At 40.8% G+C, this 27,986-nt stretch overlaps 1 protein-coding gene across 1 annotated transcript in view; it reads left to right on the forward strand.

Annotated features, from left to right (window-relative positions):
* Mtr (5-methyltetrahydrofolate-homocysteine methyltransferase) overlaps positions 1-27,986 on the forward strand; it is an 87,100-nt gene that overhangs the window by 30,782 nt on the left and 28,332 nt on the right. Inside the window, exons 12-18 of the mRNA XM_051194752.1 lie at positions 2,103-2,182; positions 5,562-5,674; positions 11,097-11,237; positions 14,134-14,319; positions 19,896-20,075; positions 22,983-23,099; positions 23,707-23,847. Of these exons, the coding sequence (XP_051050709.1) occupies positions 2,103-2,182; positions 5,562-5,674; positions 11,097-11,237; positions 14,134-14,319; positions 19,896-20,075; positions 22,983-23,099; positions 23,707-23,847 (958 nt within the window). The remainder of the gene's footprint in view (positions 1-2,102; positions 2,183-5,561; positions 5,675-11,096; positions 11,238-14,133; positions 14,320-19,895; positions 20,076-22,982; positions 23,100-23,706; positions 23,848-27,986) is intronic.

The following is a 27,986-nucleotide window of genomic DNA, read 5'->3' on the forward strand; positions in this document are numbered from 1 at the left end:
CTCCTGCTTGAGTTTCCTGAATATTGAGAATGCAGGTGTGAGCCACTTTGTCCAACTTAATATTTCCTGTGCTTATCAGCTAAATTGTTTTTCCCACAAGTTGGTATGTTGAAGTCTTAACCTTCAGTACTTAGAATGTGACTGTGTTTGGACTGGACCTTTAAAAAGTGACTGTTACAGGAACAAGTGGATCTACATATAATCCTTCACAGTTAGTGTCCATGTAGGAACAAAATACAGATGAACAGGTGAAGGGAAGGGCATATAAAAGGACACAAGAAGTCAGCAATCTGCAAGCTGCAGGGCAAGACATTAGAAGAAACATCATCAGCACCTCAGTCTCAGACTGTCTACCAGATATGAGGAAATCAGTTTCTTTGTTAAGTCACATTACTGTGGCAATGCTATTGCTTAATATTATGAAAAGTATAAGTAAAAGTAGCTTTATATTAAGAAACATTCTGAAAGTCAAAGTAGTACAGAAAAATTACAGTGCCTATCACATAGCTACATAAGTGTTATCACTCAACTTCTTCCCCTGGAATACTGTAAATTCCATGTAAGACTCTACTCAGAAATAATAATTTGAATGCTCACAGAAGGACAGCTAAGTGTTCTTGGGTGCAGCACATGCCTCCATTAGACTTTGTCTTACAAAGAAAAAGCAGTCGGGTGACTAGCATCTTGAGGTCTAGAGGAATATCCTCCTTGGTCCTGTGCAGGCATTTCTTACTCATGCTTTCAAGGCCAGTGTGAAGGAAGGAGTGCTGGTTATGTATATGGTTTTATCTTTATAATTGGTGGCTCTCAGAAAGATTGGAATTCAGTCAGAGGATGTAGGTTAGGGCTCTACCATTTTCCAGTCTGTCCCACTGTTCCATGTATGTGCACATAATGTATTTCTTAGCTGAGTTATCCATAAGGTTTTTTTTTTTTTTTTTTTTTTTTTTTTTTTTTTTTTCTTCTGTTTTCTTGTCCTCTCTGATAGAAGTTTTGTCTGGAACTTCCTGTGTAGACTAGGTTGGCCTGGAACTCACAGAGGTCTACCTGCCTCTTCTTTCTGAGAAGCACCTGGCTTCTCCTTTTTTTTTTTTTTGTGACCATTTGTATATACTTTTTTTTTTTTACATTCCAATCCCAGTTTCCCCTCCTTCCCTTACTTCCACTCCCCACTTCTGCCCTCCTCCCATCTGCTCCTCAGAGAGGGTAAAGCCCATAAAGCTTCCCCTAGGAAGTCTAAGTCTGTCATGATAGACTCTTAATAACTATAAAGTTATTACCTATTTATCAGAGTTTTGTATATACTCAGCATCTACTCTAGCACATCCCTATTTTTTATACATCTTTTTTGTTATATCTTCATCAGCAGTTGAAGTATTTTATCTTTGGGTCACAGACTGACTCTTCATTTTTTACTTCCCTTCCTCCTTAGAAAGAGAAGTTGTTTTAACTTGTGAATGTATATGTTGATATCTATACCTCTCTGTATCACTCCTGCTTTTACTTAAGTCATCTACATACTGATTTGGGGACAACAGAGAGGACAGTACCTAAAGGCCTGATAGATAGAGAAAGCTAGATTTTTATGGTTTATCAAACCTATGATTCATTAAAGTTGACAATGTTAAAGAGACTGGATAACTGAAAAACATTTTGAGGGGCAATTGTGCTTTTTTTCTCTGTCTTTTCCTAGTTGAGTACATGGGACCATCCTCTCCCCATTGCCAGCAACCCCTCCCCCAAAGTTACTGTTATATGTTATAACCACAGACTTTTTGAAGTGGATTAGCAAGGACATGTTTGTGGGTTTGTAAAGGCTGTTTGTGGGCTGGGGGAAGAGAAAGAGGTTTGTGTTTTGTATTTGTGCAGACCTCACACAGCAGCTCTAGGCTTGGGTCTATGATGGTAGAAACAGCATAGCCAGCATTGATGAGTTTTCTGTTTCTGAGGAAACTGAGGGGTAACTGCTGATGTGCATGTAAGTAGGCATATCATTATGTGCATGGGTATATTGATGCAGATGATTTGATTGCTGGAAATTAGCTTAATTACATTTATGTTACTCTGAATTAATGAATATCATGTTTTCTCTTTTAACTTAGGGAAATTGCTGAAGCGGTGAAAAATTGTAAGCCTAGAGTTCCACCTGCTAGTGTTTTTGAAGGACATATGTTACTATCTGGTAAGTTTTGGATGTAGTTTTGGATTTAAAAGCCATTTGTAAGATGTATTTAATGTGCATATATCTAAGTGGTAGTGATAGTTATGCCAGGAAGCTTATTATATCAAAGAAGAATGCTTTTTTTTTTGGCACTTAGGAAAATTTTACTGAAGAACTCTTTTCTAGGGAAGGGGTAGAAAGATTGATTTCAAGGTAAAAATGAAGAAAGGCTGGGTGATTTGCTCATGTACTGTGGGCTTGTTGCTGCACAGTGATGGCATACCTTTGTCCCTTGTCTAACAATTTTAATGGTTAGTTGATAGGAATTATTGAAAATTCCAACTGGCTGAGGCCTAGTGCTTTTGTAATGGCAACAGCGTCCTCCTGGAACATTTCATTTGCTTCCAAATCTTATAGATTAGAACCTTATATTTGCCATTTGTTTGGGGCTTTATAATTACTTGTATATTTATTTTCTGTGTGTTCTTCCTTCCTTCTTTTGTTCCTTCATTCCTTCCTTCGTTCCTTCCCTTTCTTTTGTTTTTGAGACAGGGTCTCATTATGTAGCCCTGGAAGTCCTGGAACTCATTGCATAGACCAGATGGGCCTCAAACTCAAAACTCACAGGGATCCACCTGCCTCTGTTTCCTGGGTATTGGGATTACAGGTATGCATCACCATGCCTGGCTTTTTTATTTTATTTTTTTCCTGAAATGGTGGTATATTAAGACAGATCTCTTTATATAGCCAAAGGCCACTTCAAACTAACAATCCTCTTGTCTCCTCTTTCTCAGTACTTGGATTATACATATATGCCACCATGTCCAATCTGAAAAACACTTTGTTAACTTGTGTATAAATGGTATCTAAGAAAAGTACTGCTTCTGTATCTGATTCGTCCTTCTTGCTAGATCAGAAGCACTTTGTAGATGCCGTTAGATCACAGAAGCACCCTCAGCATATAGTGTTTTATTTGTCTGGTACATAAACTTCTAGATTATGTGAAAGGTAAGGGGCACAAGGCTCATTAGCTATGAGAAAAGTCAGAACCTGAAACTGTAGGAAGTGATTGCTTCCTGAGTCTGTGAACAGATGTCCTGGAATGTCTGTATAATTACCCAGCTCATTCATAATCTTCCTCTTGCTCATACTAGTTTCTTCATATAATGCTTTGGCAACGGTCTCAAAGGCCATTTTCTTTTTTTAATGACAGCTCTAATAGTTGATAGTAATTTTGTGCTTCATTATTATGGTAATAAGGTAGAGACTATACCTGATTTGTAAGCAGAAAGGTTGTGTGGGCAGTTGTCTCAAGTAGTGTGATCATGCAAGTGATGAATTCAAGGCCAATGTGTCTCCAGAACCTTTTTGTGGCTATTTAGGGAGACTGCTTCTTGTAATACTTTAAAAACAAACACAGTTTGACAACCTTTTCTACAGTCACTTCACACTCTTTGTTGCTTTTACCTGAATGTAATGTACCTACATGTATTATCTGATAATTGCCCTCTGAATTAGTCTGTGCCAGGAAAGATGCTGCTACTCCTTAGCACATAAGACAATACTGTGCCAAAAGCCCATTGGCCTGCCCTGGGTACCTTATGCTGGAAGACCTGTCACAGTGACTCCTGGATCCCCTTCTGGGTCCTCCCTCATCATCCATTTTGGAAGTGCTAGTTTCAGGTTCATGGTCTCTCAGTGCAAGAGATGGAATGACCTTCCTCATTCACTGTTACAGTGACCTTCCTCATTCACTGTTGATGGGGTGAAGATATTTGCTCCATTCAGCTGCAAGCTAATTTTTGATAAAACAACAATGGAGAAAAAAAAAATTAAATAGGATTTTGCAACATAGCATATCCTGGCTTCAAAATCCTACAAGATACAGAGCTCTGGGATTATAGTCGTGAATCACCATGTTTGATTCAACAATCCTTTTTGTTTGTTTTTTCAAGAAGGGGTTTCTCTTGTAACTCTGGCTGTCCTGAAACTCGTTTTGTAGACCAGGCTGGCCTTGAACTTACAGAGATCCACCTGATTCCAAATGCTGGGACTAAAGGAGTGTGCTACCACTGCCTGGCCAACAATCCTTCTTTTAGTTTTTATTTTTACAATATTTTTTTATTCTTTGAGAATTTTGTACAATGTATTTTAAACATATTTACTCTTCCAATAACTACTCTGCTATCCCTCCCTACTTAATTTTCAGCCTTCTCCCTGTCTCAGTTAGGGTCTGTGAAGAGAAACCATGACCATGGCAACTCTAATAAAGGAAAACATCTAACTGGTTAGTTTACAGTTGAGAGGTTTAGCCCATTATCATCTTGGTGGGACATGACAGCATGTAGGCAATATGGTGCTGGAGAAGGAACAGAGAATTCTTCATCTTGATCCACAGGAAATAGGAAGTGAACTTAGACACTAGGTGTATCTTGAGCATAGGAAAGCAGAAAGCCTGTATCCACAGTGACACACTTCTCCAACAAGGCCACACCATTCCAACAAAGCCTCCTAATAGTACCACTCCCTGTGAGCTTATAGAGTTCAATTACATCAAACTACTGTACGACCAGGTTTCCAAGTCCAGTTGGTATTGCACACTAATTGACTCCTTTTTTTTGTTTTTGTTTTGTTTTCGAGACAGGGTTTCTCTGTTCAGCCTTGACTGTCCTGGAACTCACTCTGTAGACCAGATTGGCCTAGAACTCAGAGATTTCACCTGCCTCTGCCTCCCAAGTGCTGGGATTAAAGGCATGTGCTACTGTTGCCTGGCTGCACATGGGTTTTGAAAAGAAAAGTGACACACTCTATTTTCCTTCCCTTCCCTTCCTTCCTGTTTACCTACTTCTCAGCAGTTTTCAGATGTCAATAGCTTCTCAGCTCATGGTGGATTTTGTGCCATAACATGCTCCTCTCCCAATGCTTAGGGATTTTCAGGGGAAAGACTAAAACTGTCAGAAGGTCTGGGTAGTATCAAGAAGCAGGCTTTTCCAGACACAGCAGGTTTGTTGTACATATTAAGCCACAACAGTGGCAGCATGCATAAGACCTACTCAAGCTCAATCTTTTTTTGATTTGAAGGTTCTTCATGGTTTTGCCTCAGAGTCTTAGTTAAATAGGAATGATGGTGACGTTTTCTTTTCAGAGACTGTAGTTCAGCCCCCAATGGTTATTTGCACCACAGAGCTTTGATGTGTTTCTGTTCTTGGGAGATCTAGTTGTAAGTGCATTTGAAACAAGTAGCCTTTCAATGTTCAGAAAAGAAGAGTGTGACCCAGTTTCCCTGTCAGATCTGTCCCATCCACTTAAATGGGCTTTGATTCTTGCTGAAAATATTTTGTTTGTTTCATTTCATCCATGTGCATTTTCAAGAAATTTTCAAAATGTTCCTCCTTTTAAGGTCTAGAGCCCTTCAGGATTGGACCATACACCAACTTCGTTAACATTGGAGAGCGCTGTAACGTGGCAGGATCCAAGAAGTTTGCTAAACTCATCATGGCAGGAAACTATGATGTGAGCATCCTAGTGAGACCCCCTAGGCATTGCCATGCCTCTGGATAGAATACATGCCAGTGTGTTTGTTCTGGCTGGTGCTACTACAGAGCTGCTAGGAAGTATGTGAGGATGTTGCTGGCAGTGGGTGGGGCTGCTGTGATGATAAGGCTTTGAAGACTTGAAGCTGCTGTTGTTGTTACTGGTCAGAAATCATTACATGGGGCATGGAGTAAGATGACTGGGCAGCATCCACCTTCTAGTTGTTGATCGTTCAATAAGTTTGGATATTTGGGAATACTGTTCATCCTGGCTTCTTAAAAGCAGTTTTACAGGTGAAAGCCAAGGGAATCCCACTGTTTTAAATTACATATTATGTGTATGAGCATTTTGTTTACATGAATGTATGTGTACCTCTGGTGTCCACAGAGACCAGAAGAGAACATTGGACCCCTAGGAGATGTAGTTATAGGTGGTTGTGAAATTCCATGTTGGTGCTGGAAACTAAACCCGGGCCCTCTACAAGAGCAACAAGTATTTTATTTTTTTACTTTATTTTTCAAGACAGGGTTTCTCTATATAACCCTGGCTGTCCAGGTACTCAACTCTTTAGGTTAGGCTGGACTCAAAACTCACAGAGATCCACCTGCCTCTGCCTCCTGATTGCTGGGATTAAAGTTGTATACCACCGCTGCCTGGTAACAGGAAGTATTTTTAATTACCAAGTCATCTCTGCCCCTCCCAAAGAGAATTCTTACTCATCTGGCACATCAGATCCTTACTGAGGAAGGTATTGCTGACCCTGACAGCTGTAGGTCCGAGCAAAATGAAAGGCCCCTGCCTTGAGAAATCTGATTTGTAAGCTTTGTAATACTGTAAATGAGCATGCCCAAGACATTTGGATAGATTTTACTTTTCTGCAAAAATGAAATAGAAATAGAGGAAGATGGTTTGAGGTTTTCTTTTTTTTTTCCTGTGACACCCCACTCCCCCCTTTCCCAGTGGTGGTAGTGCACACCTTTAATCCCAGCCTGAGGAGGCAGCCTGGCCTATAAAGTGAGTTTCAGGACAGTTCAGGCTACACAGAGAAATTCTGTTACAAAACAAAACAAAATTTGTGGTGATACATTATTTATGATTTATTAATGCTTGCCTGAGGATTCAGAAAGCAAAGTCAGCCTCAAGCTATAGAGATCAGGCAGTGGCAGTACACACCTTTAGTTCCAGGACTCAGGATTAAGAGGTAGACATATCTCTGTTATTTCAAGACTACCATGGCCTACACAGAGTGAAGAGTAACAAAGCTCACATGAGTCTTTGATCCCAGCACCTGGGATCATATGCCTTTAATCCCAGCATGAGGGAAGTATATAAGACAGGAGCAAGGCTTCAGAGCTGGCATTCATTCTCCAGCCACATTGAGAATAGGAAGACACGGAGTCTCAGGATTCTCTAGCCCCGCTGAGGAGAGGCAGCAGTCTGGGGTTTGGTAGAGCCAGTATCAGCTCTTTCAGCTGCGCTAGAGGTAAGAGCTAGTGGCTCAGCTGCTTCGCTTTTTCTGATCTTCAGCTTGAAGCTTGAGAATCCTAATATCTACCTCTGTGTTATTTCTCATGTTACATTTTCTTTTTCCTTTTTTTAAATTGGGGCATAGTGGTACATGTCTTTAATCCCAGCACTTGGAAGGCAGAGACAGGCAGAGGTCTATGAACTCATGCTGGCGTGGTTTACACAGTGAGATCCTGTCTTAAAAAATATTTTTTTAAAAATTATTTTGTCTGTCTCTTTGTGTGTGTGTGTGTGTGTGCACGTGCGTGCACGCGCTGAAGTGTGTATGTATGCATACCTGAATGTTCATGTGCAAGCCACTGAATGCATGTAGGGGTCAGAGGACAACAAGTTGATTCTCTCCTTCCAAGTTTATTTCTTGGGGATCAAACTCAGGTTGTCAGTTTGGTATCAAGCACATTCACTGCCCTTTGTAATTTAATGATTTTTTTTTAATTTCAGGATCTGAATAGATTGTAGGATTTTAAAAATATACTTATTTTATTTGTGCGTGTATTGTGAGTTTATGCACATGTGTGTGGGCATATGACACCTAGAAAAGGGCATTGACTCCCTTAGAGCTGAAGTTAGAGGCATTCTGTGGGAAGCATGGCTTGTTAGATGTGTGCAGGGATCAGAATCCAGGTCCTATGGTTGTGCATTAAGTGCCCTTACCCTTTGGGCCATCTTTATAGTCTATAGATTTAGGTGCCCTGCCCCACAAGACAGGGTCTTACTAAGTAGCTCTGGGTCTTGGAACTCACTATGTAGACCAGGCTGGCCTTGAACTCAAAGTGATCGGCTTGCTGGGATTTAAGATGTGGGTCACTAATATGCCCAGCTTAGATTTAGTTTTTAGTCGTGCACAAACAACCCATTTATATGTCATCCTTGTGGAACTGCTAACCACTGTTTCCTTGCATCCCCTGTTGTCTTGCTTAGTGCAGGTGTGGCTGCCTGCTGCTCTTCCCTTTTGTCTTGTTGCTGCTGGGGGGTGCCACGGGCTTCCATCTTGCTTGCCCTCCAGATTTGAAAGTGCTTTCTGTGAACAGGGAATAGGATGCTGTTCAACTTCTTGAGGCTGCCATTCTGCCCTCTCCACCTGTACCTCACCATCTTGATTGCTCTCTGAGCATGCTGGAGGGTTGCTCTGCTGTCATGCCTTGGCTCTTGCTTGCACCTTTTGAAGTGCTGTGTCCCTCAATAGTCAGATGGTATTTGTCAGTTGGCAGAGGTACTTGTACTTATATTCTTTTGTCTGTTCTCTGGATATCCATTTCAGCATTGAGATTTGATGGGCTTGTTAGCGTGGGCAGGGATTGCTTTAGGAGGAGGTACACAGTTAGGCATAATACTAAGAGATTCTTATGATGTGCCCAGTCAACTGTGCTAAGCATATTATATCCTCAGTGAGCTTGCACAGTCCCATGATGTCAAACTGTGTGTTCTCACCTTTCTACAGATGGGATAATGGAGAGTTGGGGAGGTTAAAATTATTAGTCTGTTGTTACATAGGTTTGATAGAAGAAAGTCTTGAAGTCCATGTACTTAACTGCCCTGTGGTCTCTGCCTAGGGGAAGATGCTGCTGAAGTGGGGGTGGGGCACACAGGATGGGTAGATGAGTCAGTCCTTCATAGAATGTAGATTTCCCTGACTTTAGTGACCTTAAGGCCCTGTGCTTTGAAGGGGAGAGTACTGGTAGGGCAGTGTTAGATCTGATCTTGCTCTTAAAGGAATGCCACCACGACCCTGAGCTAATGGGGAGCATTCTACCTTCAGGCACTTGCGCTGTGACTCAAGTAGGCCAGATACTGGCATTTCTGTTTCCTGGGTTTTTGGAATGTCTGTTGATAACATCTGTCTCCTCTTTGGTTCCTCCAATCTATTCCTCCATTGGTGGGACAAAGACTTTCCCTCTCAGGATTCACCACCATGGTAAAAATTGGTCAGGGTTCATCTCCGATTCAGATAATCTTGTGCTTGTTTGTGTTGTTTCTCAATGTGACAGTGTTGTGTGCCTCTAGCTACATATAAGCACTTCAAGAACAGGGGTTGGGACACACCTTTTTTTATTATTAAATCATCCCTGATACTAAAAACCATCCCTTTTCCCCCTGTACTGGGGCTGGAACCCACTACCTCATGCTTGCTAAGCAAAGTGCTCTAACCACTGAGCTGCAGCCCCAGCTTTCTCCCTGCCCTGCTACCCCTCTTCTCTCTCTCTCTCTCTCTCTCTCTCTCTCTCCCCCTCTCTCTCTCTCTCTCTCTCTCTCTCTCTCTCTCTCTCTCACACACACACACACACACACACTCACACACTCTCACTCTTGAATCTAGGGCCTCGAGTGTGCTAGATAAGCACTACCACCAAGCTGCAGCCTAAGCACCTGAAATTCTATTTTTAGACAGTCTTATTGTGTATTCCTGGCTGGTCTCAAATTCAGAGACCTACCTCTGCCTCCCCAGTACTGTAATTAAAGGTATATGCTGCCGTGCCCAGCCTGGAAGCCTTTTTTTTTTTTTTTTTTTTTTTGTTATTTATTTATTTTTTATTTTACATGTTGATCCCAGTTCTCCCCCCTCCCTCCCTTCCTCCATCTTACCTTCTCTGCCCCCTCACATGCACCCTGACCACCCTCCCCTCTCATCCCCCCACCCCAATCCCACATGTAGGGCAATGTCATCCAGGTGGGGTCATGTAAATCAGTCAAGTCATTTGAAGTAGGGGCTAGGACTTCTCTCCTGTCTCTAGGTTAAGGCAGTATCCCTCCATGGGGGATGTGTCCGCAAGGTCCTTTTGTGCACCAGGAATACATCCTGGTTCCACTGTCTGAGGTCCCTTAGATTGCTCTGTCCTTCTGGCTGAGACCCATATTCAGGGGGACCTGAGTCAGTCCCATGCTGGCTTCCCAGCTATCAGTCTGGGGGGGTCCGTTAGCCCTGGAAGCCATTTGTAATCTGTACTTTCAATGATCCTTTGGGCTGGGAGTGTTGTTCAATGGAGCTCTTATTTATCCTTGTTTCCTTTTTCTCTGTAGATTTGTTCCTCCCTGTTTTATCAAAGTGAATGACAAAATTCCTTTTGTGGTTATTTTTTGGGGGGTGGGAGCAAAGAAAAACCAGGCTACAGCAGCATCTGTTATTGATTTTGCCTTGGCTCATTTGTTGGGTTACAAAGCTATAATGCAATATTACATTAGAAAATGTCATTAAAGGCCTAGAGAGATGGCTCAGCAGCTGAGACTATGTACTGCTTTTGCAGAGGACAGCCCATTTGGTTCCCAGCCCCCACATAAGCCACAAAAGCACCTTACTTCCCCCTGTACTCCTGTTCCAGGGCATCTTACACTCACTACTGGCTTGCATGGGCACCTTTATGCAGATGGCATAAACTCATACAGGCATACGTTTATATGCATAAAAACTAATCTTTACAAAATCTTTATGTGGGGAAACTTTGAAGGAGTAAATTGAGTGATGGCTGCTCTAAAGACCTTTCTTGAAGGAGCTAGACTTGAGCTAGGTTTAAGGGGAAGGGGATTATATTGCTAACAAGACATTATGTGATCTGTGGCATAGAGGTGGCACTTGGCTAGGTAGAGTGTCCAGTGAGGGTCAACCAAGAAAGACATTCAGGTGAGAAGGGGTCGTAGGCTTAGAGGCTCAGGAGTTTGGATCCTTTATGGTAGGGAGCTACTTTGGTGGACTCCAAGCAGTGAGATGCTTTGTGGAAAGGGCAAATAGTGTACCTGAGTGTTGGGGAATAGGAGACAAGCCCAGAGTCAGAGAGCCAACGTGTCTTCTGTTTCAGTAACAAAGGACCTCTGAGGGTGGGAGGAAAATCACTCTTCCTAGTCATTGTCTTTAACCATACTTGTCCCATTCCTCCTTTAGGAAGCCCTGAGCATTGCCAAAGTACAGGTGGAAATGGGAGCTCAGGTGCTAGATATCAACATGGATGATGGCATGCTGGATGGTCCCAGTGCAATGACCAGATTTTGCAACTTTATCGCCTCTGAGCCTGACATCGCCAAGGTTGTACAAGGTTTATAATCATCAAGTGGGTCTACCCAGTTGCTGTCATATATTTATTTAGCTTTATCTCTCTGTCTACTCAGGAACTTCTTCTCTTTTCCTACATCGATTGTTTTGTTGTTTCTGAATCTGAGCTTCTTATAATACGAAGTCTATTCCACCTGAAGCAGATTTTAGACAGTGATTGGGCTTGGCTGTTGACAGGCGTCTTGGAAAAGTAGGCTTCAAAAGAACTGAGTTTTGTCCATTGTCTGCAGCCTGAGAGTTGATTGTTGTATCTCAGAGGGATGCACTAAGCTGTTGCTGCCACACTGATTCTATTCCTACCATGGGAATGGAGTTCAGTGAGGGCTTCCTTAATGTTTGGCCTATCAGATTAAGACAGTGATATCTAACAGGGTTAACGCAAGGTATCCTGCCAGTGTTTATACTGTTCTTCAAAAGGGGAAAGTTAGGGGTTGGAGAAATGGCTCAGTAATTAAAAGCTTGTACTGTCCTGTGGAGGACCTAGGTTCAGTTTCCTGCACTTCTGGCAGCTCACAACTGCTTATTAACACCAGCTCTAGGGGATCCAACTCCTCCTGTCTTCATGGGCACCTGCATCTGTGTGTACAGACCCCCAGACAGACCCTGCATCTGTGTGTACAGATCCCCAGACTGACACATTTAAAAATAATAATAAAAAATTTGCTTGTTTGTTTTTATGCAGGGTCTTACTGTGTAGTACTGGCTGACCTAAAACTTGCAAAGAGCTGCCTACCTGTGTTGAATCAGTCTTTTAGAATGTTTCAGAGGGTTCAAGCTAAACTTTTTTTTGGTTTGCCTAGTGTAGGAGCCATGGTTGGCTTCAAACTCATTATTAGCCAAGGCTGACCTTGGATTCCAGCTGTATCTACCCTGGTGTGTACCACCATGCCCCGAAGGAATTTTAAGAATTTTTTCTTTTAAAGAAACTGTCCCCAGAGTTGCATATCTTTAGTTTGATTTTTTTTTTTTCTTTTTAAAATTAGGCTTTAGTAAGAACTTACTTATGAGAAGCCTGCAGTAAGCATTAGGTTGTATTTACCCATCATCCATTTGCATATTTAAACTTATTGAAAGCCCTACCAGTTTTCTAGGAGTAAATCTTTTCAGACTGTCAGGTTCAGAGCAGCTCTGGTCTGTTCAGAGTCAGCCTGAATCAGAGCTGGGGAAAAGAAGTCTGGGTCTCCCTAGAGCCAAGCACACCCTTCCTCATCTCTAAGGTGAGGTGATGAGACCCGCTGTGCTCAGTACGTGAATTATGATGGTGACTTGTAACTAACTCAGTGCTGTGACCGCTGCAGCGAACCACCTTTCTTTCTTGGTTTTAATGGAATATTAAATTTATTGGAGATTGGGCATCCTTTAATCCCAGTACTCAGGAGGTAGAGATAGGCTAACTTCTGTGAGTTTGAGGGCAGCCTGATCTACAAAATGAGTTCCAGGACAGCACATAGAGAAACCTTGTCTGGAAAAACAAACAAGCTAAATAAAATTTACTGGAGGCCCAATTTTAGTCATTAGGATAGAATATAAAAATGTGCTGCTAAGCAGAGAGGTTAAGGCAGGAACATCACAATTGGAGACCAGCCTAGGTTACGTAATGGGACCCCAAGACTCTAAAGACCCAAAATATGAGTAGTACATTTTCACCAGTAGAGTTGGAAAAACACATTATTTGTCTGCTCTTTCAGACACTGGTCTGGTACTTACTGCCAATGCATTTGATCCTTTTTTGGGGGTAAACCTCTTTAGTACTAGTGTGCTAAGAAAAGCAAAATTGGAAGAATCCTTGTGTTTTTAAATAGTATCTTACATCCTACTCTGGCCTGGAAATCCCTATGTAGTTGAGGATAGCCTTGAACCTCTTATTCTCCTGGCTCCATCTTCCAAGTGCCAGGACTAGGCTTGTGTCAGCAGTTTATGAACTGAGGACCTCTGCAAGTGCTCTGCCAACAGTGCTACTTTCCTAACCTCCCCTTTCCAACTCCCCCTTTAAAACAATAATTTTTCCTGTGTGTGTGTGTGTGTGTGTGTGTGTGTGTGTGTGTGTGGGTGTGGGTGTGGGTGTGGGTGTGGGTGTGGGTGTGGGTGTGTGGTATTGGGAAGCAAAACTGGGATCTCACACGTCAGACTGTTGCTGAGACAGACCCACCCCTAGCCTCCTTGCTCTTTGTATTGTCCTGTACTTTTGTCCTTACTTGTTTAAACATTTATCTTGTTAAGCATAGTGAAACCAAAGGACCTGTTTGCCTTCGAGGAAGGGAATCAGTTACTGACTGACTGCCCTAAATAACAGTTCTAAGTCAGGTATCCTACCGTATTTGTTTGTAGCAGTGAATCACTCCTTTCACCTGTCTTGGAGCAGAGGTTCATTTTAGTTGTTTGTTTTTGGTTATTAGCTATATTACTATTTGGGAAAGGGGGAGTTAGGTCTGTTTTTCTTGATAATTTTTTTTCCTCAGAAACTTGTTTTTATAAAGAGGTTTTAATATGAGTACCTTGTCTAGAGGAATCTTTCCAAAGAGCAAGAGGCTCAACCTTAATATGAGTGTGGGTAGAATGTTTGAAAACTAGAGAAGGTGTTTGTTTGCCTTAGGGTTTCAGTGCTTGGAAGTGTACACTAGGCCTAAGCCTATGAACTGTTCTCTTGGATTCCCTGCCTTTGAGTTATAAAACCTGGCCCATGTACATATTCTCTTGTGAGCTGATCTTACTCTAAATATTTGAATGTAAGCTTCATAAGTATATTAAAGTCTTATTTTTAATATCCCAAATTTATTTGTTGTCCCTAAAGAAAGAGGTTCTTTTGGAACCATTCAGTGGGGACTTGTGGCGACTTGTGACCTGTGATCTTTGTGTTCTTCTGTCCCAGGTGCCTCTGTGCATTGACTCTTCCAGTTTTGCTGTGATTGAAGCGGGGTTGAAGTGCTGCCAAGGGAAGTGCATAGTCAATAGCATCAGTCTGAAGGAGGGCGAGGAGGACTTCTTGGAGAAGGCCAGGAAGATTAAGAAGTTTGGAGCTGCTGTGGTAGTCATGGCTTTTGATGAGGAAGGACAGGTAAGTGGTTTCTGTAGGCCTGGTACTGTTGTCACCCAGGTGAGAAAGCAGAGGGAGAAAACCAGGGCTGAGATAGCTACATGTCCAGATTTACACATACGTTCATAATATACTTCTGGAAATAGGATGTTGTATAGTCTTTACACCAGTAGAGAAAGGTTGAATTATTCACTGAGTTGTTGGGATACACAGCTGGTTTTACATTTGGAAGAAAAATAAATAAATAAAGAGCCCTGACTTAATTCATTTGTGCTGCTGTAGTGGAATACCATTGTCTTAGTTATTTTTCTGTTGTATGGCAAAACACCCATGATCAAAGGAGCTTAAAAAGAAATCAGTTAGTTTGGGGCTCATGGTTACAAAGGATTGGATGGAGGCCATGTCTTTCATGGTAAGGAGGCTGGCAGCAGACAGGTCCCCCCTTTTGAAAACCCACACTTAGTGATATGCCTCCTTTAACAAGGCCCTGCCTCCTAGTCCTTCCCAGTTCTTCCGACACATTCAACTATATGGGCCTATGGAGGTTATTCTCATTCAGACCACCACAACCACAGAATTAGTAAGTTTTAAATACTATAAATGTACTTGGCTCACAGATATGGAGGCTAAAATATTGAGAGCTTTTTGGCTGCTTTGCCCTTTAGTGAGGGGTCAGAGAAAAGGTGAGGAAGAGCGAGAAAGGGTGGGACTTGCTTTTATCAGAAACCCACTTTTTAAGCCCGATGGCGGTGGCAAACCCCTTTAATCCCAGCACTCAAGAGGCAGAGGCAGGTGCATCTCTGTGAGATCAAGGCTAGCCTGGTCTACAAAGCTAGTTCTAGGGCAGCTAGGGCTACACAGAGAAACCCTGTCTCGAAAAAACAAACAAACAAACAATCAATCCACTTTTTGGCAGTGAGCCCATTCCTTTGATGACAACATTACATATCTTAGAAGGAAGAGCCCTCAAACCTAGTCACTTTTCTTCCATTTTTAAATTCATTTTATTTTATGTGTATGCGTGTTTTGTCTGCATCATACACATGCCTGGTACTCATAGTTGTCATAAGAGGATGTCGGATCCTTTGGATCTAGAGTTAAGGATGGTTGTGAGCTGCCATGTGAATGCTGGGAATTAAACCTAGGTTCTCTGTAAGAGCAGCAAGTGCTCTTACCTGCAAACAATCTTTCTAGCCCAGCTAGGCACCTCTTAAAAGTCCCACCACTCAGCACTAGCTCCATGTCTTACTATATATTAAAATAAAATAAAAAAAATTATTGAAAGAATTCCGAACAATGTATAGATCATTAAGATTTTCAGGTAGAAGCTGTTGCTGATCTCAAGATATGAGAGAAAAAATGATGAATCTATTCACATAGAAATGTAAAAGTTTATGTGGCAGAAGGTATGGTCTTATTAGTAAGTTTATGTAGTTTTTGTATGTCAGAGAACAGAATGCCCATAATAGAATGAACAGAGGAATGAATGGGCAACTATCATAAGAATACAAATACACAGCAAGCCTGTGAAGATACTGAGATCCCTAATGCTTAAGGAAATAATGAAGCAGTAATTAGTTTCTTTCATCAAACAAACAACATGACAAGATTGATAAGTGACAGCTCACACCTGTGCTGCAGAGCCAGGTCGAGGCCATGAATGATATCTCCCCAGGAAATACATATACAGTGTACTGCAGTGCTGCCCTTCATAGGTCATATAGCTAGCTTTCAGAAGAACCTAAGTGTCCATGGATAGTTAATCAGCAGTTAATCCATAAGTAGGAACCAGTGCTTATGGTGAAGCCTCTCCTGAGATCTTAAGATTGGTTGTATATGTACGGCTATGTGCTCACTTCCGTTGTAGGATTGTGATAGTCAGAAATTGACACAGACACCCATTACTTGAAGAATGCATATAAGTCTTGGTATATGCACATAAGATAACTTGAAGTGTTAAAAAAGAATGTGATGATGGGATCATGTGAAGAAGTAATTGACAGGAAGTATTCATGTGGATATTATATGAGTCTATGTAAACAGAAAAAAATTGGTAGGTATCAATTAGAATAGGATAGTCTGCCATGGGGTATATTGACTGTAAGTGATACTGTTTATATTTTTGTATATTTGAAATAAAATTGTTTTGATCAAAATGTTACTATTTTTATACAAGAGGCATTTTTTTTTTTGTCTTGAAAACAATTGAAATAATTCCAAAAGAGTACCAAAGAAAGATGGTTATCATTAATTTACATTGGACCTTAGTTTGTATACCCAGTGGGGATAGCACATAGGTCAGTTGTTTTTCCTGTCATCCTCTACCCTAGTCCACACAGCTTTACCCATGTCCCCATCTCCCCTCCTTCCCTTTTTTGTTGGGGATCAAATCTGTTGTCTTGGACACGCTAAACAACTACTCAGTTCTGTCATTTGAATTTCTTGAAGAATTCTTGGGAGTCTTCTAGCAGGACTTTGGATGGCTACTTAGTAGGCTGATTATGTGGCGGTTGCTATGGTTTTTGTTGTTTGTTTTAATTCTGTCATTGAATTTGGATAAACTGATACTGTTTTCTAATTGAGTATCTTGGATTTTGTGGGCAGAATAGGTTTATAAAAACGGGAGACTGAAGACTGGAGGCTTTTGTTTTCCGTGGACTTTTAGCTTAGAGAAGGTGAGCTGATGTCACACTTATTGTTCTGGCATCTCTGAACTTGAGAGGTAATTTTCATGGCAGGGACATGAAGAGCCTCTTTTCTTCGGTCCTTCAGTGTGACCATCACACAGGAAGAAGAGCAGAGCCTATAGGCGATATACTTCCCAAGCTCAGTGCTCCAGCTTCTAGCACACTCCTGCCATTTCTCTGCCTGATTGAGAGTTAAGTGTCCCTTTGCCCCCACCAGACCTTAATATCTGCAGAGTAGGATTATCAATAACTATCTAAGAGGAATCAAATCTCAGTGTTGGCTGGACATTAACATCAATCACTAAAGGCTCCTGAATTGCTGGAGCCAGCCTGGATTCTGATTCAGCTGGCTTAGGGTACAATTATTATGAAACAAACAGATAAAAGCCCCTCATAGCTAGCTGAGAATGCTGCCTAATTGATGAATCTTCCATCCTGTTCTGCTGAGCTTCACATGGGTCTGAAATCTCTTAGGGTGACTGAGGCTTACCAGCATGTGTGTTTTACAGTACCAAACATGATGCAAGATAGGGCCTGCTCCCGACAGCAGCCTCTTTCAGACCTCACTCTGAGATCTATTTCTTACTTGGTGCCAGAATCTAAGGACTGCTCTTGGGGCAGAGATTATGTCAGATGTCATGAGAACAATTTGACAAGTGTCTGTATGGAAGGCGTGGTGTAGTTGCTCTAGCCCTGGAAGTGAATTCCTGTTGTAGGAGCATGTCTGTGCTGTTTTTGCCACAGAGCTGCACCCCACTCTATACAGTGCCCAAGTTGGCTCAGATAGAAATGATCAGACTGTGCTGTGCTGTGCTTTTTTTTTTTAATTTCCTTCCTTATCCCTCCTCTTCCCTCCCCTTCCCTCCCCACTCCCTCCCTCTTTGTCTGCATGTAGCCTGCCTTTTCTGGAACTTGCTTTGTAGACTAGTCTCACCTCAAAGTCACAGAGATCCTCCTGCCTTTGCCTTCCAAGTGCTGGGATTAAAGGTGTGCGTCACCATTGCCTGGCTTCAGATTGTGCTTTTTTATTTTTCCAACCATGTGAAGTTACTGAAGCTAGCCTCCTGAAGTTCAGAAAGCATCTGGTCAGAACCACTTCTTCAGTAGCCTTAATGCTCCCCTCCTAAGTGTGGGATCCTCCCACCATGCAGGCTGCTTTGTATTTCAGTGGGATTAATCATGTTTCAAGAATATCTTTTTCCACATTGATTTAGAATTGACCCTCATGATTGTTATGTGATCTTATGGAGTGATAGCATACCCAGTAATGTAGCCTTACCTGTCCTATACTACCCACACTGTACTTGTACCTGCACATGCATTCCTAGGTAGTAAAGTTTTAGGTTAGGATCAGTAAAAAAATGAACTAACATTATACTGTACTGTCAGTTTTTCTCAAAATACCTTCCTATATTTTTGACATTTTTACTCACAGATAGTGCTTTATAGCTTCTGATTGGTTATTCTGCTTGTCAGCATCACCAATCCTGTGCTCAGGAGTCACTGATTAAAATAAGGGTTGTGTGCCAGAAGTGGTGGTGTCTTTATTTCCAGCCCTGGAGATCAGTAAGACTGTCGTAATAGCTAGTGGAGATAATAATAGATATTAAAACAACCATGAATAATAAGATATCTGAAAAGAAATGCCTCAAGGAAAGGAGGAGGTGGGCAGGGTGGGGGGGTATGCTGATTTGGAGGGAGACTGAAGGGACAACTGACTTTACACCTGTGAACCATGATGTACAGTTAGGCTTGTGTGTTCTGGGCTGGGCAGCAATAGATGGAAATGGAAAGTCTCCTAGGTAGCCACAGCATAGCAGGTTTTAGGGATATTAAAGAAGTAGTGAAGAGTGAAGGCAAATCGTGGGGCAGTGGTGGAGGCAGAGGCTCTGACTGAGTGCGGTAGGCTGAGGAGCAGGGAGGGTGAGCCTTGCCAGAATCTTGGGTTTTGCTTTTTAGGATACTGCTTAGAAGAAGGATGATGATAACATGTAGGTTTTAAAAAGATACTTTGTTTATTTTATGTGCATGGATATATGTACACCATGTGCAAGCAGTGTCTACAGACCAAAAGAAAGTCCGGCCGTTTGGAATTCAAGTGGTTAGCCTACTTGATGGTGTTGGGAACCAAATTTGTGTCCTTTGGAATAGTAATAATTGATCTAGATTATTCAGCCATCTTTCTAGATTTTGTTTTTATTTTGAAACAGGGGGCTGGCCTGGAACTCACTATATAGGCTTTGAACTGTGTCTGAGATCCACTTGTCTCTGCTTTCCAGGTGCTGAAATGAAAGGTGTGTGCTATTATGCCCAGTACTAATTTGTAGTTGCTACTTGAGCATGTGGTACCAAGCATGTGTTATGGTAGATAGGAAATAAATGCATGGTCTTGTGTCTGCCTTGAAGGAAGGCCCAAGAAAGCAACAGCAGTGTTGTTTGTGTGAGTAGTTGGCATATTGGAGATAGATAGGTCAGGAGAAACAGGACACTTTGAAGAATTCTTTCGCATTGTTAGCACACAGTGACCTGTCACTCATGCATGTAACTCAGGGTGGCCCCCACATGCCACAGTTCTGCCTTACCCTCTCAAGTGCCAGAATGACTGGTGTGATGCTCAGTTGCTTAGTTTTTAATCCATCTTTAGTGGAGTTTGATTTTTAAACCACATTAGAAAGCCACTTTGTTAATATATCATTTATAAAATTTTATATAAGGAATAAAATTGTTATATTGAAAACAAAGTCTTTAACTGATTCTTTTCTGAGATATGTTGATTAATGTGTTTGACATTTGGGTTTGGAAGAAATACCATCATTGAGGTTCTGGGTGGTTTTGGTAAGTGACACATGCTCTTTCTATAGATTACAGTTTTCTTTTCTGTTGTAAATGACATTTCTGTTTGTTTCTCAGGCAACAGAAACAGATGTTAAAATCAGTGTGTGCACCCGAGCCTACCATCTACTTGTAGGAAAACTGGGTTTCAATCCAAATGACATCATCTTTGACCCCAACATTCTTACCATTGGTACTGGAATGGAAGAACATAACTTGTATGCTATCAATTTTATTCATGCAACAAGAATCATTAAAGTAAGTCTGGGTATTTTCCGTCTTTACCCAAGATGCAGCTCAAATTTATTCCCTTGGTTTAGTGCATGCTTAGAACTGACACATACTGATTTGCTGAGAATAGTAATGTTCCTATTCTTAGTAAATCATTTTCTAAAATGTAAGGACTTTTATCTTTTATATAATGCTATTTTAATTGTGGTGTGTAACACACATGAGAATATGTAAAACATAGTCTGTTGTCTATGGTAGATAAATAGTGATAAACTGTATAGTAACTGACTTTTCTGAAGTGGCATGAGGCTACTGCCCCATATTTCTCTCTTCTGGATGTGCCTTATTCTCAATTTCATGAAGTAACTTTCATTCTGTTATCTATGGTTCTGAAACTTCATTATTGTTTTTGCTAATAATTTTATTACTTATATGCATATTCAGTTTGCATTATATCCATTGATTTTTGAGCTTGCCACTATATACTCTAAAATTTGGTTTTGACCTGAGTCAGTACTTAAGCTGCTTTAATAGTGAACCAAGGATGTGCCCTTGTGTAGGCTTGACTCACATCCTCAGATGAGGATGACCTTGAAGACAGCTCTTACTCTGTGAACAAGTGTCTTGTTAGTTCTGTTCAGTGCCTGTTAATCTTGTTCTGCTTTTTGTTTGTGATTTTCCTGTTTGAAAGTGCCCTTCAGTCCTGGTGCAGTGCTTTCTAGTGGTCACAAGGGCAGGACACCGGTGCCTAGTGTGCCTAGTGGAGAAAATGCTTTATTCAGACATATGTCACTGGGCTTCGGGCCACAAATTCAGTGTTAACAGTTAAGATGTGCATACCAAATAAAGTGTCTTTAGTTATGTATTTTTATCTTTATTTATATATGTGTGCCTATTTGAGTTTTTGTGTACTACATGTATTCAAGTGCCCAAGGAAGCCAAAGAGTGTTGGATTCCCCGGAACTGGAATTAGAGGTTGTTGTGAGCTAATGTGGGTGCAGTGTTGTCTATTCATAAGAGTAATTTGTGCTCTTAGCCACTTGGCCATCTCCAGCCCTTAGGATGTTTTTAACAAGCATACAAAACAAGGCTGTATGTTGATGAGATGAACATGTGACCAGAGGCTGCCAGCTGCTATGTTACTTGTGAGGACAGAGCTATTAGGGAATCATGAGAGTCAGAGTATGAATTGGCCTTTTTTTTGTTCTTGATATAATTCAAATCATAAATTGCTTACGCTGTTTTCTCTATATTCAGCCTTTTTTTTCTTTTTTGGACTGGGTCCCACTGTGTAGCTTAGGCTGGTTTAAACTTAACAGCCTCTTGCCCAACTTTGTCCAGTGCCACCAGGCCCAGTTCAGCCTCATTTCAAATTTCATTTGTGTTGCTATAGCTATATTTGTTCATGTTTATTAGTGTATAATTATTTGCCTGTTTCACAACTAGCCATTCCACTGTTGGACAATTATGAACACTCTTGTATTAGGTTGGTGCCAAATTAATTGCAGTTTCAGATTATGAATTTTAAATCACAACTAGGTTCAAACAAACCTTCATTAATCAAAATAGGCACCATTATAACTAACTTGTTTTTACCAATGAGAAATACATTTTTTAATTCTCTTAGCATTTAAAAAAAAATGCAGTGTTTTACACATTGGAAGATGGTTTAGCAGGTAAAGGCATTTTTGTCAGTCAAGCCTGATGATCTAAGTTCAGTCCCTAGGTCCTATATGATAGGGGAATGTGAGAGCTGACTCCTCCAAGTTGTGTCCTGAGCTCTGAGTACTATTCCAAATAAATAAATGTAATAATGTAATAAACAGTATTTTTTTTTTTTTTAAAGTCAGTGCTTCAGGACTCAGTAACTCTTGGAAATTATTTCCCCTGTCCTGCTGATTATGGAATTTTTTTCCCTGCAAAAAGTTATCAAGATGTTTTAAGAAATGGCAGTCTGTTGGCAAATGACTAGGTGACTGTGTGGATAAGGCAAAAACTCCATAGCCCAGTTCTTGACATGTGGTCAGATAATGCCATGGAGAAGAACTGGACATTTTCTTTTGACCAGTACCAGCTGTGGGCATGCATAGAATAAAGTAAATATTTAAAATAGTAAGTAAGAAATCATTAGTTAAAAACCCATAAAGCAGGACTGCATATTAAAATGGCATTTAACATAAACTTATCAAGAGTGTGTTTCAACATTAAGGAACAAATCTCAGCAGTGCAAACCTAGTATTACTTTTGCATCAGTCTGACATAATAGGCTCATATCTTCTAGTTAAGCACACAGGCTTGAGTTCCTCTGTAGCATACGGGTGGAATGGCTAGACAATGGCAAACTGTCTCCCTGGACACTTAGCCTGAACTGAGAGTTACTGTTTTTATGGCTATTTGTCACAGGCATCTCAGCTGCCTTTGTTCTTCTATATTTTGTCAAGTCTGTGATGAACTCAAGAGTTTGTTCATCAAGTTATTGAACACTTCCAGCTTTGAATGGGTCAGGGATGTATGCATATGTACATTTGTAGGTACATGCATATAATATTTTGTTCTCTGGTCATTTTTCCAGCAAATATTTCATAGAACTCCCATTTTCATGCCTTACTATGGTCATTCTGTAATTCCTGTGTAGGTAGTCAGATAAAATAGGATTTTATGTTTTTCCTAAACAGGTTAAAGTCTGATAGGAAAAGGTATTTATGAAGCAGTGCTTAGAAGTGACACTGTAAAAGGTAATTGATTTTATGTAATAAAAGGGGAACCAGAGTACATGATATAGTGATGTAGCAAACTGTTCTTTGCTTAATAATAAGCTTGGAGTTACTTTGGACTTTCCTTTTACTTCTCCTGTATAGATAGCTTATAAGATATGACTGATTGTGGCTTTTGACAAGATAAGAGAATCGTTTCATGCTTTTACACTTTTTCCAGGAAACATTACCAGGAGTCAGAATAAGTGGAGGTCTTTCTAATTTGTCCTTCTCCTTTCGAGGGATGGAAGCCATTCGAGAAGCAATGCACGGTGTTTTCCTTTACCATGCAATCAAGGTATGGTGAAACCAAATTTGTCTTAGGTGCTGGGAAGATGGCTCTGTGGATAGTGTTTGCTGTACAAGCCTGAGGACTTGAGTTGAAATTTCATAGCCTGTATGAATCTTAGTGTAGTAGTAATTTTTACTGTAGAATGAGAGATGGAGACAGAATCCTTAGAAGATTGTAGCACCATCTAGCCTAGCATGTCCAGTGGTGAGTAGACTCCTCGTATGAAACAAAATGAAAGTCAAGAACCAATGCCCAGAGTTGTCCTCTGACCTCCATACATGTGCCATGGTATGTGTTTACCCACTCACAAATATATGCACGTATGTCATAAATACATGCAAGATTTTTCAAAGAATTAAACAAAAATGATGCCACTATCCTTTGACTTACAGCAGGTTTACAGACTGAGCCCTGCCAAATAACTGGTCTGCTTCTGTCTCCAAATGAAGCTTCAGGGGAACAGAGCGCCCTCATCCCTTCTGTGTCTTGCCTAGGGCTGCTTTTACACTACAGCCGAGTTGAATAGTGACCAGCTATGTCATAAAGTATTTTTCTCTGATCCCTGATTTAGGATGTCAGTAGAAATTCTCATTTTCCTTTGTGTTGCCCTTAGTTTGGTATGGACATGGGGATAGTCAATGCAGGCAACCTCCCTGTGTATGATGATATCCAAAAGGACCTTCTTCAGCTCTGTGAAGACCTCATCTGGAACAAAGACTCTGAAGCTACTGAGAAACTCTTACGATATGCCCAGGTAAGGGAAAAAGTGCCCAGAGGGTGGCTTTTCCTGTCTTAGAATTTATCACTCATTGGCAGTTACTGCATCATTATTGTAGAATAGGAACGAATGTAGAGTTGTATCTCTGAATCATTAATCATTGTCATCATGGTTTTCAAAGCACTCTAGAGAAGGTATTGCAGTTAGGGTAAAGAGGAAGAAATAGACCTTGTCTAGATTACTTTAGTATTTTGAACTTAGACATTTCTAAATTGATTTTTTTTTTAAATGAGAGTTATTTTTTGGGGGTGGGGGTGTTGGGATTGAGACAGGGATTGGGATTGGCTGTTTTGAAACTCACTTTGTAGACCAGACTAGTCTCAAACTCCCAGAGATCCTCCTGCTTATACCTCCTGAGTACTGGGATTGATGGTGTGTAGGACATCACGTCCAGCTTGATTTTTTTTTTTTTTTTTTTACATTAAACGACATGTTAATTGTAGAAAATTCACAGAATGTAGTTATCAGAAGACAGTCTAAATCACAATCTTACCACCTGAAGGTAATGACTGTAGGATAAGTTTTTATTACAACTTACATGTACATATATATATATGTACACTTTTATGTGCACTTACACATTTTCTTATTGAAAATACATTGTTTACATACAATATATTCTGATTAGGGTTTTTCCTTCCCCAACTCTTCCAACTCTATGCCTTCTTTCTCTTGTTAGAAAACATTAAAAAAAAAAAAATAGAAAAAAAAGAAAACACAAGAAACATACACACACACACAACTCATGGAAACACAGTATGAGAAACTATAATATACAAGCAAAAGACCACCAGTAAGATAAAAAATGCCTAACAAAGCAATATGATAGAAAAATAAAATCTACAGGGAGAACATTGAAGTTATTTCGTGTTGACCATCTACTTTGGGAATGTGTGCTTTATGGACCTAGTGAGACTTCATTGCAGTCTCCTTTGCAATACTGTAAATTGAAGATAACGTCTTGGTTAAGAAAGGGAGCTTATGTCCAGTTCCTCCTCTCAGTGCTGGGACTCCATCTGGCTTGACTGTATGCAGACCCTGTGCATGCTGCCACAGTCTCTGTGAGTTCCTATGTGTATCAGTCCTGTTGTGTTTGGAAGATGCTGTTTCTTTGGTGTTATCCATCCCCTCTGACTCTTACAATTTTTTCTGCCTCCTCTTTCTCTTCACTTCCTAAGCCCTGAGTGGGGAGGGCTGTGACGAAGACTTTCCATTTTGGACTGAGTGTTCTAAAATCTCTCAATCTGTACAGTTTTCAGTTGTGAGTCTCTGTGTTAGTTCCCATCAACTGCAAGAGAAAGCATCTCTGATGATGGCAGAGTGAGACACTGATCTATGGGTAAAGCAGAACAATTGTATTTGGCTTTCCTCTCGGTTTATTGTCTATCTAGTCTCAGGTTCTTGACCACTTGAGCAATGCCAGATATGGGTTCCATCTCGTGGAGTGGGCTTTCAATCTAACCAGAGAGTGGTTGGTTGCTCCTACCCACAGTGTTTGTGCCACTGCTGCAGCAGTCTATCATATAGGCAGGTGACCATTGTAGATTGCAGAAATTGTAGTGATTATCTTCTCTACTAGTAGTATGTAGAGTACATTACAGTACTGTAAGCAGATGGGTTATTTGTAGGTGGACTTTTTCTGTCCCGCCTACCAGCTCCCAAATAACCAAGTGGAGACTACTTATTAATTATAAAAACTTGGCTGATAGCTTAGGCTTTCCCCATTAGCTCTTATAGCTTAAATTAACCCATTTCTGTTTATCTATGTGTTTACCATATGTTTTGTGGTATTTACCAGTTTTCTCTTTATCTGCTAGCAACTCTTGTCTTTTTTCTTTGCTGCTTTCTCTCTGCCCTGAAAATCCTGCCTAGATATTGGCCTTTAGTTTTCTATTAAACCATTCTGAGTGACATTTCTTCATAGTGTGCAAAAAGACTATTCTGTAACACAGTACTGTGAACACTAGGAGGGGTGAAGACTCTAGTTAGACACCATGAAAGTTATGCAATGTTGTTATTATCATTGTTGTTAATTGTCTTTGGTTGTGTGTGTGTGTGTGTGTGTGTGTTGGGGATTGAATCCTAGCATTTGAACATGCTAGGCAAATACTCTACCACTGAGCTTTCTTTCATGTTTCTGTGTTTTGTCTTTGCATTATGAATATTCTTTCAAGTAACTGATTAGAGTTAAAGTAGGCTTGGTGTACTTCTGACGGCTTCATTCTAAGTATTGTTTTTTTTTTTTTTTTTTTTTTTTTGTCAAATTAATCAGGTTTTGGATACAGTTATCAGGTGGGGAGTAGTTTTTTTCATTTGAGTGAAGTCTTCGCTGATCTTTGTGTTTGTATTTACCATCGTCTGTATATTTTCCTCACTGACTCATTTTTTCTGGAATGTTTGAACATTATTCCTTTTTTTAATACAGCAACTTCCCTAAGTCAGGAACTGTTTTGATTGTATGGCTGCTAAGACTTTGCTACTTATATGTTTCAGTAATGGTGTGAGCATTAGAAAGGCTTTTTCTTTAATTATCTCTTGTTTAGACTTTCTCCTTACCACCTTGTCATTCTCCCTAATTCCTTCTGTCTTCATCCGCACTGTTACATAATGGCTTTATGTTTGCCTTCTCTCTTCCTGTTACCAGGCCTTCATCACAGTTATATATAAACATATTCCCCTCCTTCTGAGTTTCCTTTAAAAGAAGTAATTTATGTGTGACTCTGACTACAGAACTTTGATTACTGCCCTCTCCCTTTTCACGCTTGTCTGGAGATTTCAATCTAGAATGAATTTCTGTGGCTTGGCCTTTTCTTTCCTGCATAAACATTGCTCTGACTTTATCGATTCTGGTCTGTCATTAAATCATTCAGCTAATGGTCACCAAGCCCCCTCTGTACTCTCCCTGAACTTCAAGGGTCTGAGTAGTAGGAGCTGTACCCCTCCTCCCAATGTCTGCAGACACACATGTGGTACTCTGACAGCTTTGGAGTCATTTCTTTCCTTCTATGTTTACATGGGTTCTAGAGATTGGACTCATCAGGCTCCACAGCAAGTGCTTATCTGAGCCGTCTGGCTGCTTAGCACTAAGATCTCTGATTTGGGCAGCTGGTGCCACCAGGGGAGAACATACAAGGTAGTATAATCTACCCAGTGTGCCAGACACTTGCATTGTGCCTTTATCCCTTTTCTGAGTTTCTTCCCTCGAGACTCAGTTGGTGTCTGTTCCCTCAAACTTCCATGTTGCTGTTACACATCTTCGATTCAGCCTCAGATGTGCACTGTTAGAGCTTTCCCTTTTTTATGTTTTCTTCCTTCCTCCCTTATATGGTAAAATCTCAGCGAGCATGACTGCTTAGTGTGTCCACATCCAGGGCCATTCTGCCTTCACACTAGCTGTAACTAACATAAGCAATAAAAGACCCAGAGACAGATATTGGAGTTCAAACTGAAGATCAAATAAACAAAGCAGCCAGCCACTAGAGAGTTCTCACTTTTACCAATGCTCAGGCCAAAGGGGCGATCCACTGAACCTCAGATTGCATCTCCAAACTGCACTGCTCTCACTAAACCTCAGAATCCTAGACTGCTATGCTCTCTTCAATGTGGCTGGAGACCAATTGCCACATGAGACCCTTTGCTTCTTTCTCCCTTATACACCTCTCTAGTGCTGGGATTAAAGGAAAGAGCTCTGCTACTCTTTTTGACTGATTTACTCTCGTGTAGCCCCGGGTGGCCTTGAACTCAAACAGATCCATTTACCTCTGTCTCCTGAGTCCTGGTATTAATGGTGTATGCTACCACTGCCCAACTTCCATGGCTGTTTAGTGTGGCTGGCTTTACAGTTTGATCCCCAGGCAAACTTTATGGAATCATAAACCATATATCATCATACTAGGCTTTACTGCTTTTGAATTTTTTTTGAGATGTGATTTCATTATGTAATTTATGTTGGCCTGGAACTCAAAATTCTCCTGTCTCAGCTTTCTAAGTGCTGTGATTATAGGAATGTGACACCACTGCTCATGGCTTCTCAAAGATAGTGTGTGGGTGGTATTGAGCCTTCCTGAGAGCTGGAGTGTTAGAGAATAACATATATGTCCTAGAAATATTTGATG

The sequence above is a fragment of the Phodopus roborovskii genome, unplaced genomic scaffold (assembly GCF_943737965.1).
Source record: "Phodopus roborovskii unplaced genomic scaffold, PHOROB, whole genome shotgun sequence".
In the NCBI taxonomy this organism is placed as follows: Eukaryota; Metazoa; Chordata; class Mammalia; order Rodentia; family Cricetidae; genus Phodopus; species Phodopus roborovskii.